Raw genomic sequence first — 25,931 nt, 5'->3', positions numbered from 1 at the left:
ATTACTTTTTAATTACCACATTTAAATAGCATGCTAATTATATCGATTGGCCACCTAATCGTTACGCGCTAGGTCTATGTACAGTACAACCTTGATTGTAATATAATGTATATTAAAATATTTACTTCTGGAATTAACTTTTTCCATAGCTATTTAAAAAAATTAAAATTTCACCATTTCTTCATACCTTTTACTTATACATAGGTACCTAATTATACAAAAATGATGGATCATAGCGACATCTCGATGGTCAAGATTCTACTGTAGGTACTGTGGCTTACTCATGCTGCTTACTTTGAAAAGTTAACGGTTATAAAATGAACCAAGTGCCATATTAGGCTTGTTCATGAAAATATATTTTCACTGAGTAGGTACCTATATGAGGTTGTATGTATACCGTATATAAACAGATATAGTCAGATGCTTATATACTTAGTGAAAATATATTTTTTCATTAACAGAATCATAAGATTAGAATGGCATTCGGTACAAGACCACATACGGTTTCTGTCTATGGCCGGCCTCGAAGTAGGTACCTACCTGTTTCTTGTCTTATTTTTTCATATATTTTGACAGGTTCCGCCAGGGAATTAAAAAATATACAGACGGTAATGCAGTTGTGCAGCAGTGATTTTTTACACTTAATGATCTTGGATTGTGAAAATACATCACTTTAAAATTTTGGAAGATTTCTAACATAGTGAGTGCTACCTGGGCTTCAAGGCAAACTGCCACTGGGTATTGCACACATATTGAAAAATCAATGTGTACCTACTTAAATTAATTAATTATAAATAATATTCAATATTTTTCCAAATAATATATCAATCAATAAATTATTCAATCAAATCATAGTCATAAAGCATTCAATAAATTATATAATAATATGTATGTTCTAGTCTATTTGCCCTTTCAACTTTATCAGCTGATATTTTGAGGTTATGGTTAGTAGAACATAAATTTTAGGTTATGTTATTGGACTTATTTTTCATTGTTTATAATATGTGGTACCTACTGTCACTACCGGCGACTTTTTGAGGTTATATTTTGAAGAAAACAAATTTTAGGTTATGTTATTGGTCACGTGTCAAATTTGACAGATATTTCTGTCACTTAACGATCCGTTATACCTATATAAATCCTATCTTCGCACATTGTTGTTTTATACTAAAAATCATATTAAAATACGAAATGGATTTTTATATTATATCGCATAGTTTTTTTTAGTATAATCAACGATCAGAAAAGGTAATTATGAAGCTTAAGTTCTTTCAAAATGATTTTTTATAAAAAATAAATAACATAACCTCACAATATTTCGTTACAATATGACCTTGAAATACATTTGAATTTCCCGCGGTTTTGGAAGCAAGTTAAAGCTTGTGCCTGATAAATATTTTTAGCTCGCTCTCTCTCGTTGGATTTGTACTAGCGATGAGAAACTTCAGAGTAAAAGCTAAAACGGAACGCATAACGAAAAGCGTTTAATAATTTTGTTCTCTTTGGAAATTTCTTTTTGGAAATTTTGTTCTGACTTTGATCCGAGCAGAATGTATTATTGTCGTTGAATGCAAATTGCAAATGCATATGGTCACCGAGAAAACAGCTTAGAAGGTTGTAATATTATAACGTACTCGTTTGTTCTTCGGTTTATGACATGTTAAATGGTTAGAAAATAGGAGTACTGGATCAAATTGTACATCGCTGGCACTTTTAACTGCCCATTAAACATCTTGAATTCCCAGCTTGTTTGCGGACTACTGGCGTTCAAGTTGCATTACAGCCGGGGTGGTAAATGTCAAAATTTTATCGTAAATTCATTTACTGCTAACAAATGGATGGGGATCTAGCGCAATCAGGTATTTATGGTGATTAAATTATATTATGCAGGTACACTGCCCATTCAACACGATATTTAATAATTAATGGTCAATTTTACATTGCACATTTTCATGCTTATTTAAAAAAAGTCACTGCTGTATTCGTAGGTCTTATTATTTATTAAGATTTATCATTTTCCTTGCAATTATTATTAAGTTGTAGAATTTTTTTGTTGTAATTTTTGTTTTTTTTTCATGTTTTTTGACATTAAAGAATAAATACATCCAATGATTCACCTATCTTAAAAATGTCATGGCACCGCAATAATGGTACCATACCATTTGTATTTTCAATATACGTTAATATTTTAAGTAGGTTGTAAATCAGGGTTGGCGAACCTTTTTACGTACGCGTGTCAAAATTTCCCAAATATTATTTTTCGGCTGTCTGACGTTTTTCATGGGGAAAAATGGTTTTTAAGAATTCTATTAAAAAGATGATGATGTTCTAGATACCACTCGCAGAACATAGCACATATTTAGCTTTATAACTTTTTCAATTACGCCATACATTTCGGTCCACCAATTTTGAAACTGTCTGCTAGAATTACTACTGCTAGCTTCATCAGTCATTTTTGTGAGTAGAAATGAATTTTTTTGTTAATGTATTAATTGGACATAGTTATGCAGAAAGTAGCCAGTCCACAAAAAATAAAAAAATGAGATTTGATATAGATCAGATGTGAGATGGTTTTCTCTACATTCTGCTGAAAATAGCCAAGCCGCATAAAAATTATTCTTGAAATAAAATACCATTTACAATTTGACATTTGACATTTTTACATACATTTTTAATAATCGTGTTACTAAAGTGCCATTATCTCAGCTCGACATTATTGTGGACTAGCTACATCCTACATAATATGGCATACATTTTCATAAGAATTGCTACAATCAGATTAGCTACAGTGGTCTCAAGCATAGTAAATCGATACAAATTTAAAGCTCGCGGCGCGGCATCCCCGCCGCCTGATAAGGATAAGTGCGGTATTTATTATTATTATACGGTATATATTTATTAGTATAGTGCCTGATAAGTGCGGTAATATTTTATGTGACGAATAAAGCCTAAGGACCGACCTATGCAATTATATAGGTATTTACATAAAACGGAAAGCTTATTCTTGAAAAGTATTTGCCTGCTATTTTTTTATATGATGCGATCTGTCATATTTTATTATTATTATCAGGTATTTTTTTCTCTTCAAACGCGTGCCATGCAAAATCATCTCGCGTGCCATAGGTTCGCCACCACTATTGTAGATTGTGGGGCGTTTTAATGTTTTCGCATGATAATTCTTATAAACATTAAGCTATATACCTACCAATGTTTCTAAAAATACACTTTCCCCCAATTGTTATCCTGACAAAAAATGAAGAATTCGTAATTGTGCCGCAGATGCCGTCATGAGCTTTTATAATTATTTTTTTTTAAGAAAACAGTTTATTCCATGTAGACAATTATATTAAATAGTTTTTTCTGTCGGCGCAGATGCTTTTCAATCCAATACATAATTATTGTTAATTAAAAATTTGAAATTTTCACATATTTCGATGCATAATTAATTATCACACACCAAGATTATATTAGGTAATATTAGGTAGGGGTAGGTTAGATTAGGTTAGGTTATGTTAGGTTAGGTTATGTTAGGTTAGGTTTGGTTTGGTCTAAAAAGAAAGTTATAAAATCTCGTGACGGCAGCTGCGCACATTTACCGAAGAATTTTCCATATTGCAGGCCAACGATTGCAACGGAGCATGATACTTGCATCATGCTCCATTCCTCTACATCACAGGTTCTCAAACTTATTTCGACCACCGCCCACTTTGAGATTTAAAAAAAATCTATTTAGACATGAATTTTATCTCAGTACGACCCAAAGAGGTTGGACCATATATTTCCGATACAACATTTCACGATGAAGTGTGATACGGCGAACTGCATACGTACAAATTTTACGGACAAGAATTTATCCATTTTCTAAATTTTAGCGGGCCGCAGTGGGTAAAAGTGTTGAAAAATAATGGTATATTATACTAGAGGAAACATACATTTTATTATTTAAAATTTTATATCTACATATCAGATACTCCAAAATCACTCTAAACCAGTCGTTCTCACGTGAAATTTAACTATAACTATATAACATATTGACATTGACAGTTCTTTGGAAATGTCTGGTGGCCGCACCAAATTTTACTTTTGTTGTGATTGAAAAAATTAAAGCTAAATTTTATTTAAAAAAGTCGATTTAATAAAATATATTTGAACATTTTAGTACATTTATAATATCTACTAGCTGACCCGGCAAACTTCGTACCGCCTCAGAATCAATAATCTTGTGTTAACTTATTAGCTGAATTAAATTCAGTTTTTTATTAAGTTAAAATGAATACTCAAAATGAATAAGTTCAATAAATGTGCAAAAATCAAATCAAAATGAAAAGTATTTTAATTATATTGAACTCTACACACTGTACACACACGATGACCGCGTGGATTAAGCGCCGGTCTATAGTGTCGAGGGTCCCATGTTCGAATTCTGGGTCTGGTAAGTTCACATATTGTAATTCAATTTCAATTCAATGATGACTACCGAGCCAACCTTCAATCGTAAATTGTGCGGTGGCAAGCCAGGCAGATCCAATGAGTTTAAAAATTCAGTTGGATAGTTGGTTGCTTCGTCTTCCTTTGTTACACAGTCGATAGATTTGAAGGAATGCAGTGGACCAACGATTTGATTTTGAATTGTGAAGTTTAAGTGATCCACATCTTTGTTCTTTACCGCAAGAATGCTCGTTCACTCAACCAATTGTCATGTTTGTGATTAGCAATGATGTTCGGTAACACTTTGTTGATGAGTTCGTCCTTAGTTAAATTTAGAAAAATTCAGCGGAAATGAAATCAATCCGCTCGATTCATCGACAGGAACACGGCCGTTACCGATAGTCAGCAATTGCTTGGAGAAATCTTCGGCAGATGGATCGTTTAGCAATGCAACTCGCATGTTTGTCGTCAGCTGAAGTGTCTTCACATAGCACCACAGAGTCGATGATTTGAGGCAAGCATTTATTTCATCAGCAGCGGTCCATCTTGGAATGACTGGTAGTGTTTGGCGAAAATCACCAGATAGTAGAATCATTGCGCCTCCAAAACTTCTTGAGTCATTGCGCAGATATTTCATAGTTCGATTGAGTGCTTTCAATGCGCGTTTGTGCGCCATTGTGCATTCATCCCAGGTGATGATTTTACTTGCTAACAAAACTTTGGCCACTGCTGAGTATTTCGCAATGTTGCATGTCGGTTTTTCAGTCGGCAATTTCAACGTTGAATGAGGTGTTCGGCATCCTTCTAACAACGTGGCCGCTATCCCAGAAGAAGCAACTGCTACAGCATTTTCGGATCTCGCACGAACAGTAGCCAAAATCAGTGACATGAGGAATGTCTTCCCAGTTCCATCGGGCGCGTCGAGGAAAAATAAGCCACCATTTCCATCATCAATTGCCTTCATTAACGTATCGTACACTTCCTTCTGTTGAGGGTTCAACAGTGGTACATTCGTTCGAACTGATTGGTTCAATGCATCTCGATCATATTCACGATCACGTTCCAATTCTCGATTGAATGCGTCGTTCATTCCACGATGTGGCGTTGGCATTCCTAACTTGACTAAAAAACTGCCGCACATGAGGTAACACATGTATTCGATCAAAAGCAAAGCCTGGTCATGTATCTCCTCATTCACCTCGAGATCGGGATTCCCTGAACTGACACAAATTCGATGTAAAATGTCTTCTGACATGTCATCCTTTTACTTGTTCCACAGTTCAGGTGTATTCGATGGGAAGCATGTCGAAATAATGATATCAAATAATGTGCGTATCTGACTTGGAGATGCAGAAACAATTGCTTCAGCGATTGTCATATCCCAATGAGTATCGTTTTCAAGCAAATTGAGCTGTTGACATGAAGCACGAAATGTTGGGCACACTACACCATTGACAGTTAGACATTTCGACTATCATTCTTTCTTTTGTTTGTTTGTTTCTTCTTTATTGTTTCTGTCATGTATCAGAGATGGCGTTGTATACGGATTTAAATTTTTTGTGATTTTCTTTTATTTTCGAATGCGCGAGGTTTTCATCGTTCAAATTCATCGATGTCAGTCAAAAGCCTTTCCATACAAAATGTATGAGAAAATTAATTTTTTTCATAATTTATTTTTTCCGTGATTTATCCAATGTTTTAATAGTTATTCTGCTATTCGGGGCGGAGACAAATCCAACAAATCAAAGATTATAAAAATCGGTCCAGCCGTTCTTGAGTTATAAATGGTGTAACTAACCCGACTTTGTTTAATATATATAGATTTATTTAAAAATAATGCAAATGGTAATTCCTCAATACTCATTTTTTCCAATGCGGGCCGGGCCGCATGGCTGTTTCTAAGTTTACATCTGTCAACTGGCTTCGATAATTGTTTTTGATGAAGTGCATTACACTGAATGATCTTTCACAGTATACAGTAGCAGGAAAAATCGACAATATTAATAAAGCAATTGTTGCCAATTCTTTGAATTGACTTGATTCTTGGTCAACGTATAACTTCGACCAAAATTTTTCAACCGTGGTATTATTAAAATGGTTTTTAAGTACTTGGTCATGACTCATTTCCAATAACGCATATTTAACGTTAGCCCAGTTAATTAAATTAAATACTGAAAATGATGTTGGTGGCCGCAGCAAAATCCTCTGGTGGCCACACATGAGAACCACTGCGCTACACTCTGCATTACGTAATATGTATTTGCGTGATAGAACTTAGTATATAACAAATTAAGTTATTGATGTATTCAATGAAAAATTTAGTGATGAAGTCCTTGTTATTTTGGGACGCGGTTTGTGCATCACTGCCTTAAAGGATAATGCACTTGCCCGGAAAGTGAAAGATGTGAGTTTTAGTCCCATTCGGTTAAACCTTTTTTAGGATTTTTTCTAATAGGTATGTTTCTAAGGTTTTTCAAAATTATGTCTTCTCTATAATAACGAATCTGGCCTGTCCGTGGGATAGAAATTTAGTTAATTAATCTAAATATCTCTGGTACTATAAACAAGATCGAAATAAAAGACAATGTGCATTTATTTTATAACTTCTACCTCTTAGAAGTTATGTTTACCTTCTAGTCGTCGGTTTGCACAACTTGTTGTCGTTGTTTTACCGCAAAATTGCATTAAGCGATGAGGCTTATTTTTGGCTTAACGGGTTTGTTAATAAACAAAATTGTCGCATATGGATTGACACCAATCCAGAAGAAACCCTATAGACTCAATTACCTTCACAAAATTGCACTGTTTGGTGCGGTTTACACGTGCATCATCCTTATTTCTTTAATAATGAGTCCGAAGTGTTATGGTCGATTACCGAACCATGATCAATGATTTTATTTTTGAAAATATGAATGACATTGATCTGGAAAATCATAGTTTCAAAGTATAGAACACTAATTTGGAATATGTATATTTATTTTGTTTCATTTATTCTTTGCTGCTCTGTACCATCTTAGGTATATTTATGGAATTCATTTCAAGTGATTCATGTTTTCAATTCACCTTAATTGAGAACAAACTTTTGTTATAATATACAAGTTTTCTCATGAATGGATATGGACAATACAATGTTGAATAACAATATCATAATTTTAATATGCAATTATAAAGCATACCTATATGATATTTTAATAAGTTGTAAACAAGAAAATAACATTAAAAAGCATTGCAGCTATGAAATAATATTCATATTATCTGAAGGCTAAAGTCTAAAATGTATTAATACAAAATGAAATAAAAGTTTAATCTTGTAAATATAAGTATAAGTAAATATACTTGTAAAATACATGGCAGCCTTCTTTATTGAATTTTTAAATAAAGTATTAATGGCAATTTCTTCAATGAAGGGGAATCAGCAAAGATGGTTGACTCAGCATCAGAATCGGACTTAAATGTTCTGGAAGGCGGAGCGGTGATGCTTCCTCCGAGTCCTGTTTCTCGAGACCAGCTTCAAAAACGAATCGACTCTCTTCAGCAGCAAAATAGGTTTGTTCCTTTACTATTTATTCTACAATAATTTATAATCTATTCTATCATTCATCAATCGGTTGCAAATAATGTGAGTTACTCCCTAATATAAAAGTTTGCCATACATAATGTTTTGTCAGTCATTTAAATTGAAGAATAAATGATTAGTCACGGGATGAGAGAAAGAGAGAGGGATCGTTGCATCTCATTCTATGAGTTGTATACTTCAGCATAACAAAGGTGAGAAATTAACTACTCGTAACCCAGTTTCGCGTTAAAGGTGACCCCTTGTAACCGATTTTTTGGCTAAAATGAACTATGAATGCCAACTTGTTCAGTTTTTCAATACATACCTATCTGTTGACTCAAAGTTACAAAAAACGTCATAAAACTGATCATAATAACAAAAATAGTTACCTCGTAACCATAATGTCCAGTGTTTAATAGAAAAAGTTTAAGTTACGAGGAATCTACGTTATGGCTTACGAGGTGTCAACATTAAATATCTTAATTGCATTATAGAATGACGCATTTTAAAAGTTGGTTGCTCGTATGTGACACGTTTGGCAATTTTTTCAAAGTTTTTTCAAAATTTCAAGATTTGCAGGAATTAAAAACTCTTAATACCTGTAGAATTTCACGCATTCTATGACAGTCTATCTCATCACAATAAATCAAACTGATTGAGATGGGATTGAGAGGTTCCATTTAGTGTGAACTGTTTCCTCGTATCATAGAATTAAGCTTTTTTTGTCGTATATTGTAACCTCGTAAGATATATTTTCATCAATAACTTCTATGTTTCATAAAAATGTTAACATTATCTGATTAATAAAAACATTGTTTCACTATTTAAACTAAGTTTATTTTTGGGTTTGCTTTATTTTCAATACTTTTCGTTTTATTCAGTTTTAATGCTCCCCTGTAAAGTAGTGAAAATGGTGGTTACGAGTGGTCAACTTTAACGCGAAACTGGGTGATGCAATAGGTTTCGTCTAAGAGCAGTCGGAAATAATAACGGTATTGATAATTAAATTTCTCTATGTAATTCACACACAGTAGAAGAAATCGCAATCTGCACAATTTCAAGGTTAAGTAAAGTTGTTGTATTATAATTAATATAAGGCACGTATTGTACTCGCCAGTGACAAGGGGTGGAGGAGGCTGTTAGGATTTGACATAAATAGTGCACACTAAATTTTGTCAGTCATACTTATTTATTTTCATTCAACTAAGAATACAATTTGCAGGCGGTGTTGGTTAGTTTTTAAAATTCAACTAAACCCTGCGTTAACAAAACCATAATAGTGTAGGTATGCTATGGGCGATCCAACAAAAATAGTGCACACTTTTTCAGACATATTAATTTCGAATTAAAAATACATATTACAGATGGTGTTGGTTCATTAAGCCCTGCTTGTTCCAAACCATAATCAATAGAAAATATTCATTTATTTCTAAAATATCTAAAATTATGTATGGTTTAATTGCTTAATTTTAGATATCTTATGGATAAATGAATATTTTTTGACTAGTATCTACTATGGCTTACGTTGGGCAGGGTTTATCAAATTTAACAAATTTACAAACACTATCTACACCAGGGGTTCACAAACTTTTTCGTCAAAGGGATAATTTTGAAATCAAAAATATTTGGCAGGCCGCCCTGCCTTTCTTTTGTAAATATTTTCTGTTTAAAATTTTTTTCACCATGTGATTTATGCAATTGTTTGTTTGAAACTAAATCCAGCAATCTAGGCTTAAATTTTGTGGTGTGAATACGCAAAACAGATGCGATATGATTGTCTGTTAACTTTGAGCTAACATCACAACCATGGCAGCAGCGCGCCCTTAACTGCACCTGCGCCGAACCCCCCCCACTTCGCACATTCGCATACACAAATATCAAAGTGTCTGACACATTCATTCTTGCCAGAGGATATTTAATTTTTAATGTTATTTTTAATATTCGATATGAAGAATAAAAAATAAAACAGATTTAACATACATCTCGCGGGACACATTAAAAAGTCATGCGGGACATAATTGGCTCGCGGGACACACTTTGTGAACCCCTGATATACACATAATAGTCTTGATTCAATGAAAACAAATACGTTTGACTGACAACTTTTAGTTTGCACTATTTATGTCGGATTTTAACAGGCTACCTCCACCCTTCCCCCCACTGGTACTCGTTCACCTGCGACCATAGATTATCATACAACACCATACGGGTTGTCAAGCTGATTTTTATCTCGTTTCATCATACATGTGGGGGTGTTTTTGTCTCGCATCTGGGAAACTCCCAATGTAATTACGCAATCGCAAGCAGCAAAAACTAAGGAATCTGACAAGTGCTTATTCTAATTTTTTGAGGCATAATTGATATTTCTAGTACAGTCTATTATTTATGCTACCCAGTACTGGTTGTGACAATGCTGCTTCTAGATTAATGTACCTCTTGTACCTATATGTACTGATGTTTTTTCTCATTTGTTCTTCCAGGGTATTGAAAGTGGAACTAGAAACGTATAAAATAAGAGTAAAGTCTTTACAAGAAGAGAATCGTACCTTGAGACAGGCGTCTGTTAGCATTGTAAGTAAATTGTTTTATTTACATCATCATAAATTAATAGTTTTATGTTTAATAATTTTGATTTGGAGAATTGTTGTAATAGAAGAAGACAGTACCTGAAATGAGGCATATGGGCAGAAAAATTACATGTGAATTTGACTGAGATGCGAGAGTTGCAAGCATGCTAACCTCTACTCTAAAGTGAGCGGAAGGACCGACGGTATCTTCAAAATATTTCGTTTGTGATGGATCGATCATGTTGATGATGAGTTTTAGCTTGAAACAACTGGCAACATCACCTTAAAACTTCATAAACCATTCTTGTAAATGTCATTTTAAAATACAGTCGAACTCGGTTATTATGATCACGGATATAGCGAGATCTCGGATGTAATGAGGAAACATTCGTTGTCATTTTAGTTTGTGATTTTCTCCATACATTTATTCACTTTTATAACGAGCTACTTATCGGATATACCGAGCTAAAAAATTTCAAAACGTCAAAAATTTTCTTGAAACTCTTAATGCGTCGATCGTTCAAAAACATTTCGACCCTTAGCAATAAAATCCGACCGGACAGGATGCCGCCGTGATCGAATTACGTTTATGACACTAGTTAAGTGTCTAAGTACCTACCTAATTGGTGTTTTCGCTGACAATTTTGAAAAAGTTTCCACGAATATGGTTTAAATTGCATGTAAAAAATCCAAGGTTTGTGAAGTCAGTAGGTACCTACCAGCGTTTATTACAATAAACAACTTCTTTTGTAGTGTATGAATGCCATGCTTATTTCGGGGAAAAATTCTAATTGTGTATTTTTGTTTGAATTTCGACTTTTTTTGTTATGTGATCGCTCATTTAAAAATACATATTCTCTGATATAACGAGTAACGCTTATAACGAGCAAATTCAGTCGGTCCCATCTTCCTCATAATAACCAAGTTCGACCGTATATTAAAATACTTAATTATGTTTTCTATCAAATAATATAAAGAAAATTTTAATTCATTAGAGTTTAATTTTATTCTCTATGAATCTGTTTTAGTAACCTGGGTTTTGCTAGGTAGCCTCTATAACTCTACAATGTGGAAATACTCCAGTATTCCTACTGAAGTGTGCAATTTGAACATGAACAGTTATTTTGTATTTAATTTTAACTTACTTAATTTGTGGTTTTTTTATTTTGATTTTAAATGACCACCCATGATACTGTTAAAAGCGTCAAAAGATATTTAATTAATTCCCAGTAATATGCACTGTTGGTAGCGATGTTACATCATTTATTAATTTAATTGCAGCAAGCTAAAGCAGAACAGGAGGAAGAGTACATTTCAAATACACTTCTAAAGAAAATTCAGGCGCTCAAAAAAGAGAAAGAAACTTTGGCTCACCATTATGAGAGGGAAGAGGAATGTCTTACGAACGACCTTTCAAGAAAACTCAATCAGGTGCGGCTCATTTCTATTGTGTCATTCTGACTATAGCTATTCTTGGAAATTGTATGAACGAAGATCTGGACATCATTGTCAATCCTTCTGTTATCGATTTGCAGTTGCGGCAGGAGAAATGTCGCCTGGAGCAGACGTTAGAGCAGGAGCAAGAGTGTCTGGTCAACAAATTAATGCGCAAAATAGAAAAGCTCGAAGCTGAAACCTTAGCCAAGCAAACTAATCTTGAGCAACTTCGAAGGGAAAAGGTATTTCAATATATTATTATTATTATTATTACTAGGTCTACAGCCGGGTGCGGGTCATGGCCGCCTGCAACATAGCCTCTCCCTTATTCTGGAACACCAGTTGGATACACTTGAAAGTCTGGAGGTCCTTTTACTCCATCTAGCCCTTGGAGTTATGGTTTTGATGTATCGTTGTCTCGTGACTGTCGATGTTAAAGATTCAAATGCATTATCATCACATTAAGTTCTATCCATGGTGACGAATTTAGTCTATGGTTCGCAAAATATTTTGAATGGTCACTATCTCTGTAAATTCACTGATGGAAAGTGCCAATTCGAATGTATTAGTATTTTGAATTATTATTCATTATTCATGCTAATGTCAATTATTAATTTTAAGTTTCTACGTGTGCATACGTTAAAATAACTTACGATATTGCATCAATAGATAATATTTTGAACAGAAACCAACCTGCAGACCATAGATAATAGACGTAAACAGCAGACATAGATAATAATTGAATAGAACACCACTAAAAACAATGAACGACTCGAAAATGTGTAGGTATGCAGCTAATAGAAAAAAAAGTTCATCGACTAGCACGGTTCATGATGAAGCGCGATACGCGTGAGGTGACCTCATTGTTGTAGCGATTTCACAGATTTTGCTAACTGACAATGTTCGTGCTACCGGATGGGAGCATCATCAGTCTGCTCATTTTAAATACCAAGAAAAATGACATTACACATTTTTTTCCCGTCGCTGCAGCTTACTGTGACAGCACATTATGAGCATCATTGATGATAATGTATTGTATCTGATTTATTGTTAATCCTTTGTATATGTCCCACCTATCGAACTCATAGGATCTTCATAAATTTCACTATATCCACCTCGTCACAGGCACTGCTATAATAATTTAAAATACTCCCTCTCTTGAGAATAGCCTCTGCGACAAACCCGAAACGTCAAGGAAAGAAGGAGGAAGAATAATGTGGTAACCCAAAAATTTAATACTATAAACGATCGTGAAGGTCTCAAAGTTTTCATTTAGTGATGTAGAGGCCTTACACTGACTGATTTTGAGCCCTCTAAGATAAAAAATGAACAATCGAATTTTAATTATCGCGTCCACAGAATTCACTCTCAAAGATGTAGGCTACATAATATTCCGTATTTCTGCCTTGATTTGTTGTCTCTTAGCAATACATGATCTGCCTAATCCCATGGGACATCACTGATTTTAACATTGTTGAATGATGGTTGATTATTTGTTTTGTGAAATTTAAATAAACATAAAACATCAATTTGTGAGAAATACTTAGGCATCGTTTTAAAATTTTGCTATACCTAATTTAATGATTTTATGACTGGATTGAACTATTTGGAGGCTCTATTTAAAATTTTCTGACTAATCTATTGTGTCGAGTGCCTCCACTGACTCCATAGAGGGTAGGGTCATGCTTAAGAAGGAAAATAGTATTGTATCTATGCTCAATCTGTATCATAATCATATTGTTTCCAAATTGACTAATTTCTTTCGGCAACGTTTTAATATTATGTTATAATGTTTCTATTTTGAAAATTTATTATAATATATTTTTTTATTGACACAGGTGGAGTTAGAAAATACTCTGGAGCAAGAACAAGAGGCTTTAGTGAATCGACTTTGGAAACGGATGGATAAATTGGAAGCGGAAAAGCGCTCCTTACAGATTCGACTTGATCAGCCCGTAACGACTCCCACATTGCCGAGGTATTTAATTATTATTTCATCTTTAAATAAGTTTATTACTTTATACTTTGATCCAATTGAATTATAATATCTTATAATATACTTTTTTGTTTACCCGCAGTGGAGGAATGGTACAGTATCTGCCTTTAAATCTCCCAGTCGCAGGTTGGAATCCCGCATTTAACAAATTTACCTGGTGTTTTTTCAATGTGTGTTTTGGTGGACCCGAAGGGTTAAGGGAATGACTACAGTCATTCTTTTGTAAAGGACGATCTGTTAGGATGACCTTAGGATGACCTTGACCTCGTTATGAGTGAAAATGATAATTTATTTTTCTTTTAATCTTGTTCTAGTGATATCAGTAATGGAGACACTGCATCCAACCTTAGTAATCACATACAAACACTTAGGTCTGAAGTTGTAAAACTTAGGTAAGAATAATAACTTTTATCTATATGTAGGTACTAATAATAACTTTTATCTATATGTAGGTACTAATATTAAAAAGTGTCGGGTTTCAATATATTTTCCTTTGGTCAGTGAATAGGCAATTTTTTTTTGTCTGTTATAATTTAAAAAACTTCATGATGAATATTGACAAAGCCTTCACAGATTGTTGGCTACATTGTTGGTACCAATTTTTCATTTCAATATCTCAACATGTATGTGTCAGTCCAATTAGACTGATTCATTGTCAATCATGTGGTGCACTTGATATGACCAGTGCAGTCTCCCAATTGAATGAACTGTGCTGCAGAGCTGTAGAGCTCAGCATTGCTTCTTCTCCTTACGGGTGATCGTAACGCTTCTACGGTTAATCCTTTCCATGCGGACGGAACACCTGTTGTACACTAATTAATTGGCCATTCAATATAATTAGCAAGTTATTTAAATGCGATAATTAAAAAGTAATTAAATGCTCCACGGTCAACAAGTTAAATTTGAAAACTGCAATTTAATATATTTTACTGATAATTTTCATTTTAAATAATCAATACTTATCTGACAACATTTTTTTCCAGTCTAAAAATAAACTTACAATTTAGGCGTCTAATTCCAAAAAGCGATAAGTCCACATTTGGTCAAAATCGAGAAAAAAATATGCACGTATTCTTTGTATGGGTTATCCCACTATGCATGGATTTTATAGACTATGAGAAGGCGTTTGATTCGATAAAGAAATGTTCAATACTCGACGTACTCAGAAAACAAGGAATCCCTGGACGCTATATAAATATTTTCAATAATATATACAGTAGCGCAACAGCATCTGTAAATCTCCATAAACCATCGCGCAGATTTCCTATCAGCAAAGGAGTCCGACAAGGTGATACAATCTCACCTAAACTATTTACAGCTACCCTTGAAGACTTATTCAGGCAACTTGACTGGAATGACAAAGGGATCCCCATAAATGGAGAATACCTGAGTCATCTGCGCTTTGCCGATGACATAGTAATTTTCTCGCAAGACTCAGAAGACCTCCAAAGCAGAATGCAGGAACTCGCTGAAGTAAGCAACAAAGTAGGTTTGAAAATAAATGTAACAAAGACGAAAGTCATGTTCAACTGCTTTGCAGGACAAAAAGAGATCCTCATCAATGGCACTCAGCTCGAACAGGTGAAAAGCTACATCTATCTGGGACAACAAGTATCTATAGATGGATGTATATTTGATGAAATTGTTCGCAGAGTAAAGCTAGGCTGGAGTGCTTTTGGCCGCCTGAATAATGTCTTCAAAAGTGACCTTCCACTGTGCCTAAAGCGCAAAGTGTTCAACCAGTGTGTGCTTCCCGTGATGACATATGCGTGTGAAACATGGACCCTAAGTAAAAGAGAGATCCAGAAACTTAGAGTAGCACAACGTGGTATGGAGAGGTGCATGCTGGGCATAACGCGAAAGGACAAAAAGAGGAATGAGTGGATAAGGAAGCAGACAAGGGTTTGCGATGTAATAGAGTTTATTAAAAGCCTTAAATGGAGATGGGCTGGACACATAGCTCGAAGAAGAGACAATCGTTGGACAAATCTAGTCATCCAGTGGTATCCAAGAAGTACAAAACGTCCACAAGGTAGACCTAGAGGCCGCTGGATCGATGAAATGATAAAGTTCTGCGAAAGTACGTAGCAACGCAATGCACAGGACCGAGAGAAGTGGAAGCAACTTGAAGAGGCCTTCATCCAGCAGTGGATAGACTCAGGCTGATGATGATGATGATGATGACACAATATGTATTGATCTATAAATTCCAAAACGCGACATAACCCTACGAAAAAAAATTTTTTAAGTCTCAATTTATTACAAAAAGCGCCAAGTCCGTGTTTCATATTATTTATATTTGGTATAATTTGGTTGATTTCGCGCGTGTTTAAGTCAACCAAAAAGGGAACGTTCAATATTGAAAAGGGCGTCTCCCATGCTGTAGCATCTGGTAAACTCTTGACAGTGCCACGGAAATATGTGCCTTATGCGGAATAAATTAAAAAGTGAGGTACAAGTAGCGCTATGTCCAATTTTATTTTGCCTATATTTATTACATTTAAGAGTTTATCGGCTGAAACAAATTGACATTTGGTTCTAATTCCGACATAGAATACAACTGAAAAAATAATCTCATGTTAAAACAAATAATTGAAGCTTGAAACATAAAAACGTTTCCCGAAAATATTGAATTGTGGACTTGTCGCTTTTTGTAATTAGACGCCTCAATTTAAAAAAACACTATAAAATATAGATTTTTGGAAATAATTTTTTTTTAGTACATCGTATTTTATGAATATTTTATGATTAAAATGTAGTTTGATAAGGTCTTAGGTTTCAAAGCGCTTTTTGAAAAATTCATAGTTAAGACATTTTTTTTAAATTAAAAAACCATAAATTTTTCTAGTAAATATACCTGATGTGATTAATGTTTTTAAATAGGTATTTATTGTTTAAAATGAAAGTTATCAGGAAAATGTATAAAATTGCAGTTTTTGCTAAAAATGTTACTCTCAATTAGGGATCCCGAGTTATTTCCGATACCTATGAATCCCGGGATTGATAAACATAATCCCGGGATTTCGGGATTGATTTTTTTATTGATTTTTATGGAAAATAAAATAAAAGCGAAAATATGACGGAAAAAATACTTTTAATTAAAAATAACTACAATAGAAATTAGCTGAGTTTGAATGAAGTTTGATTTATACCCATGTGTAGGTTGCCGATTCATTTTACTTTTTCACATAAATTATTAAAAATGGAAAGATTGGAAAGAAACAATGCTTCGCACTTTTAACAAAGTAATTCCACCATGATATCATACGTTTTACGGCAGTTTCATATTTGGCTGACTAATTAGATTAATGTAGCGGAAAGGCCATAAGTACGCCATGATTATTTGCTTTACTATTTTAAATCTCGCTAACCCATTCGTTAAGTCTTTATTATAAGAAACAGCAATCTCATATTAAATTCACATTATTATTTATATCACAATATTATGTACTCCATTAAACTTGTGTATTTCCAAGATTGAACGTATACAATATTAACAATCTTAAAGTCTTAAATAGTATAAATTATACTAGATTTATTTTTGACCGATTTTATCAATGTTATTTGTAAATATAAAAAATTTATACTAACAATGGAAAAAATGCCAATCCCGGGATTGTCAAATTGTAATCCCGAAATCCCGGGATCAGAATTTTGGCTCGGGATTGGATTCCCTACTCTCAATCTTAAATTAATATAAATCCCATTAATTTCGCAAAGTCTGGGGCATAGTGGACCTACAAGGCTTTTAGTCTGGTGAGATAGTAGGTGGACTTAAAATGTCTTCATTAAATCCATTAGAATTTAAATTCAAAGTCCATCAAGTACCTTCGGTCGATAGTATTAATACAGGAGGACCTCGACTTTCGCACATAATTGGTTCCTGAAAGTGTGTGCGAATGTTAAATGTTCGAAAGTAGAGGGAAGTAAAAAAATATTTAAATTGTGTGTATTTTAAAATATTTATTTATCAAGTAAATATAAGATGTTTATGAGGCGTTTAAGAGACATGTTTAAGTGGGGTTTGCGGGTGTTTCTCTTAAAAAGTTATCAAGAGTTAACTCTTTGCCACTCTTCTTTTTATTATTTTAAATAAAATATTTTAAATGGTAAATTATTAACTTTACAATATTGCTTAACTGCTGGCAAGAAATGTAAAGTGAACCAATCTTTAAATATTAACACAGGAACCCAGGCTTTTTTATTTAATTACCAAATGACTGGAAGCAATTCTTTATCTTTCCCTTTCAATGCTCTGGTATTTTCTGGTTGATAAAGTAACATTGGCATCAACTTTAAATCACCAGCTAAGTTTCCACCAAGAAGCAATGTCAATCGGTTTTTTATAAGGTTTATGCCCAGGGGCAACTGATTCTTCCTTAGATAAGAATGCACGACTAGGCATTTTTTCACAAAATAAACCTGTCTCATCTACATTAAATATTTGGCTAGAGGAATATTCTCCATCTTCAATAATTTTGGATAATGAGGAAATAAATTCTTATGCACCATCTTTATCCGCATCAGCCGATTCTCCAGTGAATTTAATATAAACCAACCATTACTTGATTGAAACATCGTGTTAGAATCTTCTTTTAATCTAGCCTTCCAATCTTTGTGCAAACTAAGAGCCTTTCTTCGCTTGAATAATTGAAATACTCAGAGGGACATCTTTTCGATGTTGGTCATCGATCCATGATGACAAAGATTTTTCCATTTCATCCATAACTACGCCGTGGCTTTCGGAAATAATCTTTAAAGATATATTTCCACAATTATCACAACATATCGTAGACCTGTTTGTATCATACAAACGTCCGATTGATGCAAAAGATTCACCGCTATCAGAACGTCTAATAATTTCCATCTTTGTCTCGATCATGTGAACTATGTGAGTCCTTGATTTCTTTTTGTTCGTATCAATACTGCAGTTTTTCCGTTTCTCATTCACTAAACCTATCCTAGCTAGCTCACAAGCAAAGTGACGGGTGTGAGCAGGATGCAAGTGATGCAAGAAATGCACTTGCTTGTGAGCGAGCGAGAGGGGGATATCTTTACCCCACAGTGCGACGTTTTAAAAAACGATTTTTTTAAATGTGCGAAATAGCGAATTGTGCGAAAGTCAAATGTTCGAAAGTCGAATCGGACGTATCACGGGAATGTCTCAGAAGTAATTACCCATGTGTGTTTTGACTGAATTTACATGGCTTTAAGTTAAAAGTGCTCATTGAAGAGAGCAGCACATAGAGGCAAAATTTAAAAAAAAATGGTTAATAACAAAATTTAATACAAAGCTGCCGAACAATCAAAGCAAAGAGATCTACACGTTGACAGTATGATGCCAGAATTTTTTTAAATGCAACAAAACAATCTCCGTTCTCGTTCGGCTTCATCTCGGGACAAGGAATGTTGCCCTAAAATCTTTTCAATCAGACGCATTTATAGCAACATGGAAGGCGGCTGTGAACAAATTGCGGCTGCATATATGACAGAAAGAGATGGAGTAACACAAATCAGCTTAAATAGCAGTAATTTAGAATTATTAAGTGTTATTTTATAGGGTAATAAATAAGGTTACATGTAAGGCTATCCATCAAAGTACACTTTGTTGTCTTTTTTTTCAGAAATCAACTGACAATATCGCAAAATGAGAGCAAAGAAAAAATGCAGCGCTATGCCATGGAAGAAAAAACCATCCGCGAAGAAAATATACGTCTGCAGAGAACATTGCAAATAGAGGTTAGTTATTTACTTTATAGACGTAAAATGGCTTGCCACAATTTGTCTTCAGGAAGTTTTGCAGTTCTTCAGTGACATAGTCAGAGAAAACGAGAAAATCGTCAAGAAACGGTGTTTATTTATTTAGATATGCCTATCGTCAGCGGAAACACCAAGGGTTGGTGTGGAAGACAGAGAGTTCATTCTCGTTATCTAATCAAACAAAGGATGCTACAGGCGTATCAGGATGGGAGATTGCATAATACTTCCGACAATGAGGAATACGACAGAAGAATTATTGCTTATAATATACAGTAGGATTTTGTAATGTTTTTGACATCTTTTTTGAGCGTATCCCAGAAAAATATTCACACATGAAAAAGTGCCCTTAACTCATTTTTAATTATATGTCACTAGTATTCATTCAATCTTCAGTATCTCAATAATTATACATCTATCGACAAGTATTTGTTTTTTTCTTCCATAAAGATTACAGTTTTGGATCAAATTATATTGTAATGCCAAAGAGAGTTAAGCAAAATCAAAATATGCATAGTAATTTACCAAACTCAAACCATTATGGATTTTCTGTTATTCTTATATTATTTAGTTTGTTAATTATAGCATATTATCAAACAGTCACCAACTTCTACATAATACTACATATTATATTAATTTCCAGGTGGAGCGTCGCGAGGCTCTCTGTCGCCATCTTTCCGAAAGTGAATCTTCATTGGAGATGGAAGACGAACGTCAATTTAATGAATGTATTCAAAATGTGAGTTGAAATTTTATTAATTTTGTTCCATGTACCGATTCACGTTGGACACATAAATAAAAACTAATGTGGCTACAAAATTGTGGCCCATATAGAACAAAATAAATAAGGGTTTATAACCGTTACTTTATATGATATCAATTAGAATTGGATTTTTTCATGGGTATAAGTATGTTATTTTTTTTGTTATGTAGCATCATGGAGGACAGTGCTGTGCCATGCTAGCGGGAGTCTTTCATCCTATGGCTGCTTCTACTCCGCCCCTCGTACATTTACCGGTGAGTTCTTCATCAAGCGTTAAAAGGTCAAGGTCAAGGTCTAAAAAGATCGTCGCTAGGCGATGCGCGGATTGCGGGTCGCGGGTGCAAATGAGGCATGTCAAACCAAATATAATTTGTCTTTTAAATCCAACATGTGTCCATTTAATGTTCTGTTTATTGTTTTATCAGTAACAATAATAATATATTCATTGACACGTTTTCTTTTTAAAGTAAATGGGTAACGTTTTAAGTCATCTTTACACGTTTTAAGAATTATTACAGCCGTCGCCATCACGAAGCAAAATTACGTGTTTCCAGCTCTACATTCTCTCTCCGAATGGGAGCGAGTGCAAAATTTCGTCGCGCCTATGGTTGAAAATTATTTGCCGTTTCACTGATGAATCACCTTAAGGCTATGCTTCAGCTGAGGCATGGTCTAAAAAGATCGTGACTGCGACGCGCGGATTGTGCAAATGACGCGTGCCGAACAAAACATAATTTGTCATAAAAATTCAACATGCGTCCATTTAATGTTATGTTTATTGTTATATTAGTAATAATAATAATATATTCATTGACATGTTTTCTTTTTTGAGTCCATGCGTAACGTTTTTTAGTCATCTTTACACGATATAAGAATATATTCCTCCGACGCCATCACAAAACAAATTGACATGTGCTCTCACCTCGACTAACGCTCTCCGATTGGCGACGACTGCGAAATTTCGTCCCACCGATTGTTGAAAATTATTTGCCATTTCACTTATATAATATGCTCTTAAGACAGCTACTCTAAATTCGACAATAAAATTTTTATTCTCCCAGCCGACTCTGAATAAAAATATGTAATTTTCCAAAATAGTTTGGACAAAATATCGAGTGTCATGGTTCATGACAAGCACCAAGGTTTCCATGTGAATTTTTAGCCATAGACAAATTTATTTTATACATTGACACGTTACAAAATGTCGGCCTGTTTTAATGGTTGGCGATAATAATCATTTATATAGGTGTATATATATTATGACAATGTCGGTTTGTGATTTATTGTGATTGTTCATCTAAATGTTTTGAATACTGATGGTTAATTGAAGTTCTCTGCCTGTCTATGTCCAATAATAATTGAGGATGGTCTGTCTTTTCACAGGCAGTTGTAGCATTTTATTATAATCTCGATGCTTTGGTTCCAGTTTTTTGAACATTTATTGTGTTCAAAATGGTCAATGTATCTAATAATTATAAAACAATACCATTCAAATTCACAAATTCAAGTTATGTGGTTTATCCTGGTAAATACATACACATTAAATAATTCATGGAATTTATTGATTTAGTAGATGTAAAATTGTGTTGAAATACTTTTGACAGATGTGGGCAATAACATTATGGGCTTGAACAGACAGAGAGCGGTCAGGTGTTCTGCATTCCGCGTTCAGAGTTCGGCGTTCTTTGTAGTGTATGGACTTCATCAAAACTGTGTACACAGCAGGTAGTCAGACCGCGCCGGTTCACACACTACAAATAACGCAGAACGCCTGACCGCTCTCTGTCTGTTCAAGCCCTAAGAAGTGTAATTAAATGAACTGTAATGTGAAATGACTTGCAGCCTATTTAAGTATTAAAATTCTAGTAAGACCTTTTTTATTTTTACCTTTCTAGAGAAGTTTTTTTTTTATTTTACAGTTTGTGTTTTTATTTTTAAGAAATATTAATTTCAAATAACAAAATTCTCATGATGGCCTTCAATTTAGATATTTGAAAAATGGTTTGGAAATAGATATTTTTCTTATGACGTTGTCCCCATTGGACTACGAGTAGAAAACCCATGTCCATATGTTGTTTTTTCGATGTTTTGTTGTTCGATGTGGCTATTAAAAAGTAAATTACTATGTTTGGTCATCGGGCTCCACAGAGGTGATATTAACTGACATTTTTTTTTTACTAAGAACAGTTAGTAATTCACCCGACCCATTAGGTCGTTGGATTAAACATGCATAGGAAAAACAAAATAATATTTTTCTCAACATATCTCATAAAAAATCTCTTGATGAACCGCCAGATGAGATCCACACCGTGTTCACCAAAGATCCTTATCGCAGACTTATTATATATATATATTACAATGCCGTTGTTTCTTTGTATTTCAGATTCGTCGACCGGGCGACCGTTTCGTGAAGCCTGCCGCCCCCTCTTCTTCGACCAGCTCTTCATTTGCCGTGGCAGCTCCCTCCTCTTCTCTCCCTCCTTCCGCCCTGCCATCGACTCCTGCCCCCGCCTCTCCCCAGCCCGCCAGCCCCATGGACACATCCACATCTAACTCTGCTTCTAATTAAGACTAGCCATCCTGATCACATCATTATCTCATGCCACATGTATAATCTCTCCCTCCAACCGAACGACTTTGCTGAATTTGGGGAATCTGGATTTGCAGCTCAAGAATAAATTGAAGAGACCTTTATTTTTTTTAACGATTACAATAATGTTTCTTTGTATTCGTTTTTTCCTATAACTAAAATATTGGACATTTTATTACTTGCTCAATGAATTTAAATGTGTTTTGACATTGTTTTTATGATTTACCCGCATTGCCTTCTGGGAGGGTCTTTTTTGAGCTTATAAAAGTATCACAGTTGTGCAAGGTGACTCGGAAATTAATATTTTACAATTAACATTTATTTACGTACCTATTTGTATATTATATGTCATAATATTGTTATTTTGTAACTTGTCAAAACAATAGCGATTTTTCATTTCATAATTTGTTGTGGCTTTGAATAATCTTTGAAAATGATATTATATTTCAAAAAAAATTATAATCGTAAATATACAATCAATCGAAAATATTGCAATGATTATAATTATAATTCTAATAACCTTTTATCTGCTTTGAGCTTCACAATAAATGTTACATCAAATGCATATACATATTTTCATCTTGAATCTGTACGTACTACTGTGATATTTCCTACTGCTGTATAAATTTGTCAGTAATAGCTTCAATTAAAGAAATAGCAATGTCGGCTCTTTGTTGTATTGGCGTTCTATGATAGATTTTTTACAGAGGTCTTTCACTCAAAAAGATGATGAGAGGTAAAATTTATAATACAGAAGTGTTACGTTACTGGTGAGCGGTTTCCTAAGCGGTGTGGTGAGTGTTGCCCGGGAGATGGATCCTCTTTCCCTGCTGCTCTTTGAATCTTATTTTTGTTGCTAATGATGAATGCACGTTTTCGCTTTTTCCACACAATCATTGTAACTACGTTTGTAATTATCGTAACGATTGTTAGTTATTGTAAGGCTTAAAAAGAGAATGCGACGATATAAATCAATTCGCAGAGTGATCGTTTCTAAAACTATTTTTCTCCGATTGGTGTTCTGTGATTTGGAATAATAAACTGTTATAAATTTACTAAAGTACTCATTGAAGGGTTTTTTGTTTTTGGAATAAAGATAAATTATTACCGGAAGACTTAATGATGCAAATTATGACCACTTAAGAGGATGTAATCATTATTTTGTTTGCATCTAGCCACAGCTGCATGTTAGAAATCTACATATTATTTAAACAACAATGTAAACTTCTAGTTTACGAAATTTTAATCAGCTTTTAAAGTTACCTCAAGCCCATGTTCTCTGTGCTGGTTACATTTGAGCATTTCATATGAATGTCAATAAATTTTCAATGATATGGGGTGATTGGGTTTGCATGATGTATAATAAAATTAGCATACATATAAATCAATAAGCCACGTACATGCAATTGAACCTTATCGAAGAAGAAGAGCATTATCGCAATAAAGACAATTTTCGATTCAAATCAAAATTTGGTTTTTTTATAGAGATAGACCTAAACATCTGAGAGTGAAGCAAAAAATGATATGTGTACTAATTTTCATACAATATACAGTAAAGAGTGTGGAAGTTTCACAAAATGATAATATAAATTATGTTAAATTCTACAGGCTGTTTTTTAAGTCGATAGCTATTTTGGTTGTAACACCGTTATCAAGACTAGTAAAATAGAATTCTATCAGTAAATAAATGCTGACTCAATAAATATTCATTGATGCATAGAAAAATTGCACTTACATATTATGACAAACTGAAATTGCTTCAGCAATTTTGATAGGGAAACCATAGAAAACACCATCTATATGCAACGTCTTTGGTTCAAATGATGCTTCTTCATGTTGATCATCGGTTATCACATGATTTTTGAACTGGAACATTGTGCTTAAGGCTATACCTCAGTTGAGGCATGGTCTAAAAAGATCGTGGCTAGGCGATGCGCGGATTGCGGGTCGCGGGTGCAAATGACGCATGCCGAACGAAATATAATTTGTCATATAAATCCAACATGCATCCGTTTAGTATTCTGTTTATTGTTCTATTAGTAACAATAATAATATATTCATTGACATGTTTTCTTTTTCAAATAAATGGGTAATGTTTTTAGTCATCTTTACACGATTTAAGAATTAATTCCCCTGTCGCCATCACGAAACAAATTGACGTATTCACACCTCGACGTTCGCTCTCCGATTGCCAGCGAGTCCAAAATTTCGTCGTGCCCATAGTTGAAAATTATTTGCCGTTTCACTGAAGTATCTTCTTAATCGCTGTTCACTCAAAACAAAGATCTCGGGATAATGCTGTTTTTACAGAGAGGAGTTCAATTTTAAGCATTAAAAATGGTGATATTACTATCTGCAACTCTAAACATGCAGGTACAAAATTTTTAGGTACCTAAGTAAGTAAAAAAAAACTGAAATTCTACTTCATGCGATTTAAAATCATAAATTATTATACATTTAGCAAGCCTATTCCAACTAGTTAACTTCTTTTTGATATTTTTTTGTTCCGAGATAACTCCAATAGCTTCTGGATGAATTCTGTATACAAGGCGGTTACCTAAATTGCAAGTTGACACTTTGCATCTGCTGCGAATGTGTAGTGCCACTGACATTTTTTTTATTGTCATGTGACGTTTGGTTGATCTAAAAAAAGATATTGTCGAACTGGAATTATGTATACGCCATATCCAATGCTAATATTGCGGAGTGAGTATTAATTTTTTAAATCGTTACAGCCCATGATATAATTGCTATCCTCTATCTCACCCTATTTAGTTAGTGTGGCTGCCAGGGGTGCCGTTAGGAAACATTATATTTGACAATTCTTACCTAGAGAT

The 25,931-nt window shown here is 34.1% G+C and overlaps 1 protein-coding gene across 1 annotated transcript; it reads left to right on the top strand.

Annotated features, from left to right (window-relative positions):
- The first annotated feature begins 1,557 nt into the window (after positions 1 to 1,557).
- On the top strand, positions 1,558 to 25,496 carry LOC147067798 (coiled-coil domain-containing protein 6). The gene is made up of 11 exons (XM_085952360.1): positions 1,558 to 1,859; positions 7,836 to 7,974; positions 10,465 to 10,555; positions 11,833 to 11,982; positions 12,087 to 12,230; positions 13,827 to 13,966; positions 14,299 to 14,376; positions 19,609 to 19,723; positions 20,385 to 20,480; positions 20,675 to 20,758; positions 22,888 to 25,496. The coding sequence occupies exons 1-11, from the start codon at positions 1,835 to 1,837 to the stop codon at positions 23,071 to 23,073; spliced, it is 1,248 nt and encodes a 415-aa protein (XP_085808486.1). The 5' UTR covers positions 1,558 to 1,834; the 3' UTR covers positions 23,074 to 25,496.
- Positions 25,497 to 25,931: the final 435 nt, after the last annotated feature.

Source organism: Rhyacophila brunnea, unplaced genomic scaffold (assembly GCF_057557595.1).
Source record: "Rhyacophila brunnea isolate RB1 unplaced genomic scaffold, BYU_Rbru_1.0 scaffold_3, whole genome shotgun sequence".
Lineage (NCBI taxonomy): Eukaryota > Metazoa > Arthropoda > Insecta > Trichoptera > Rhyacophilidae > Rhyacophila > Rhyacophila brunnea.
Note: the sequence above shows the minus strand (reverse complement) of the source record. Positions and strands in the feature narration are given on the sequence as shown.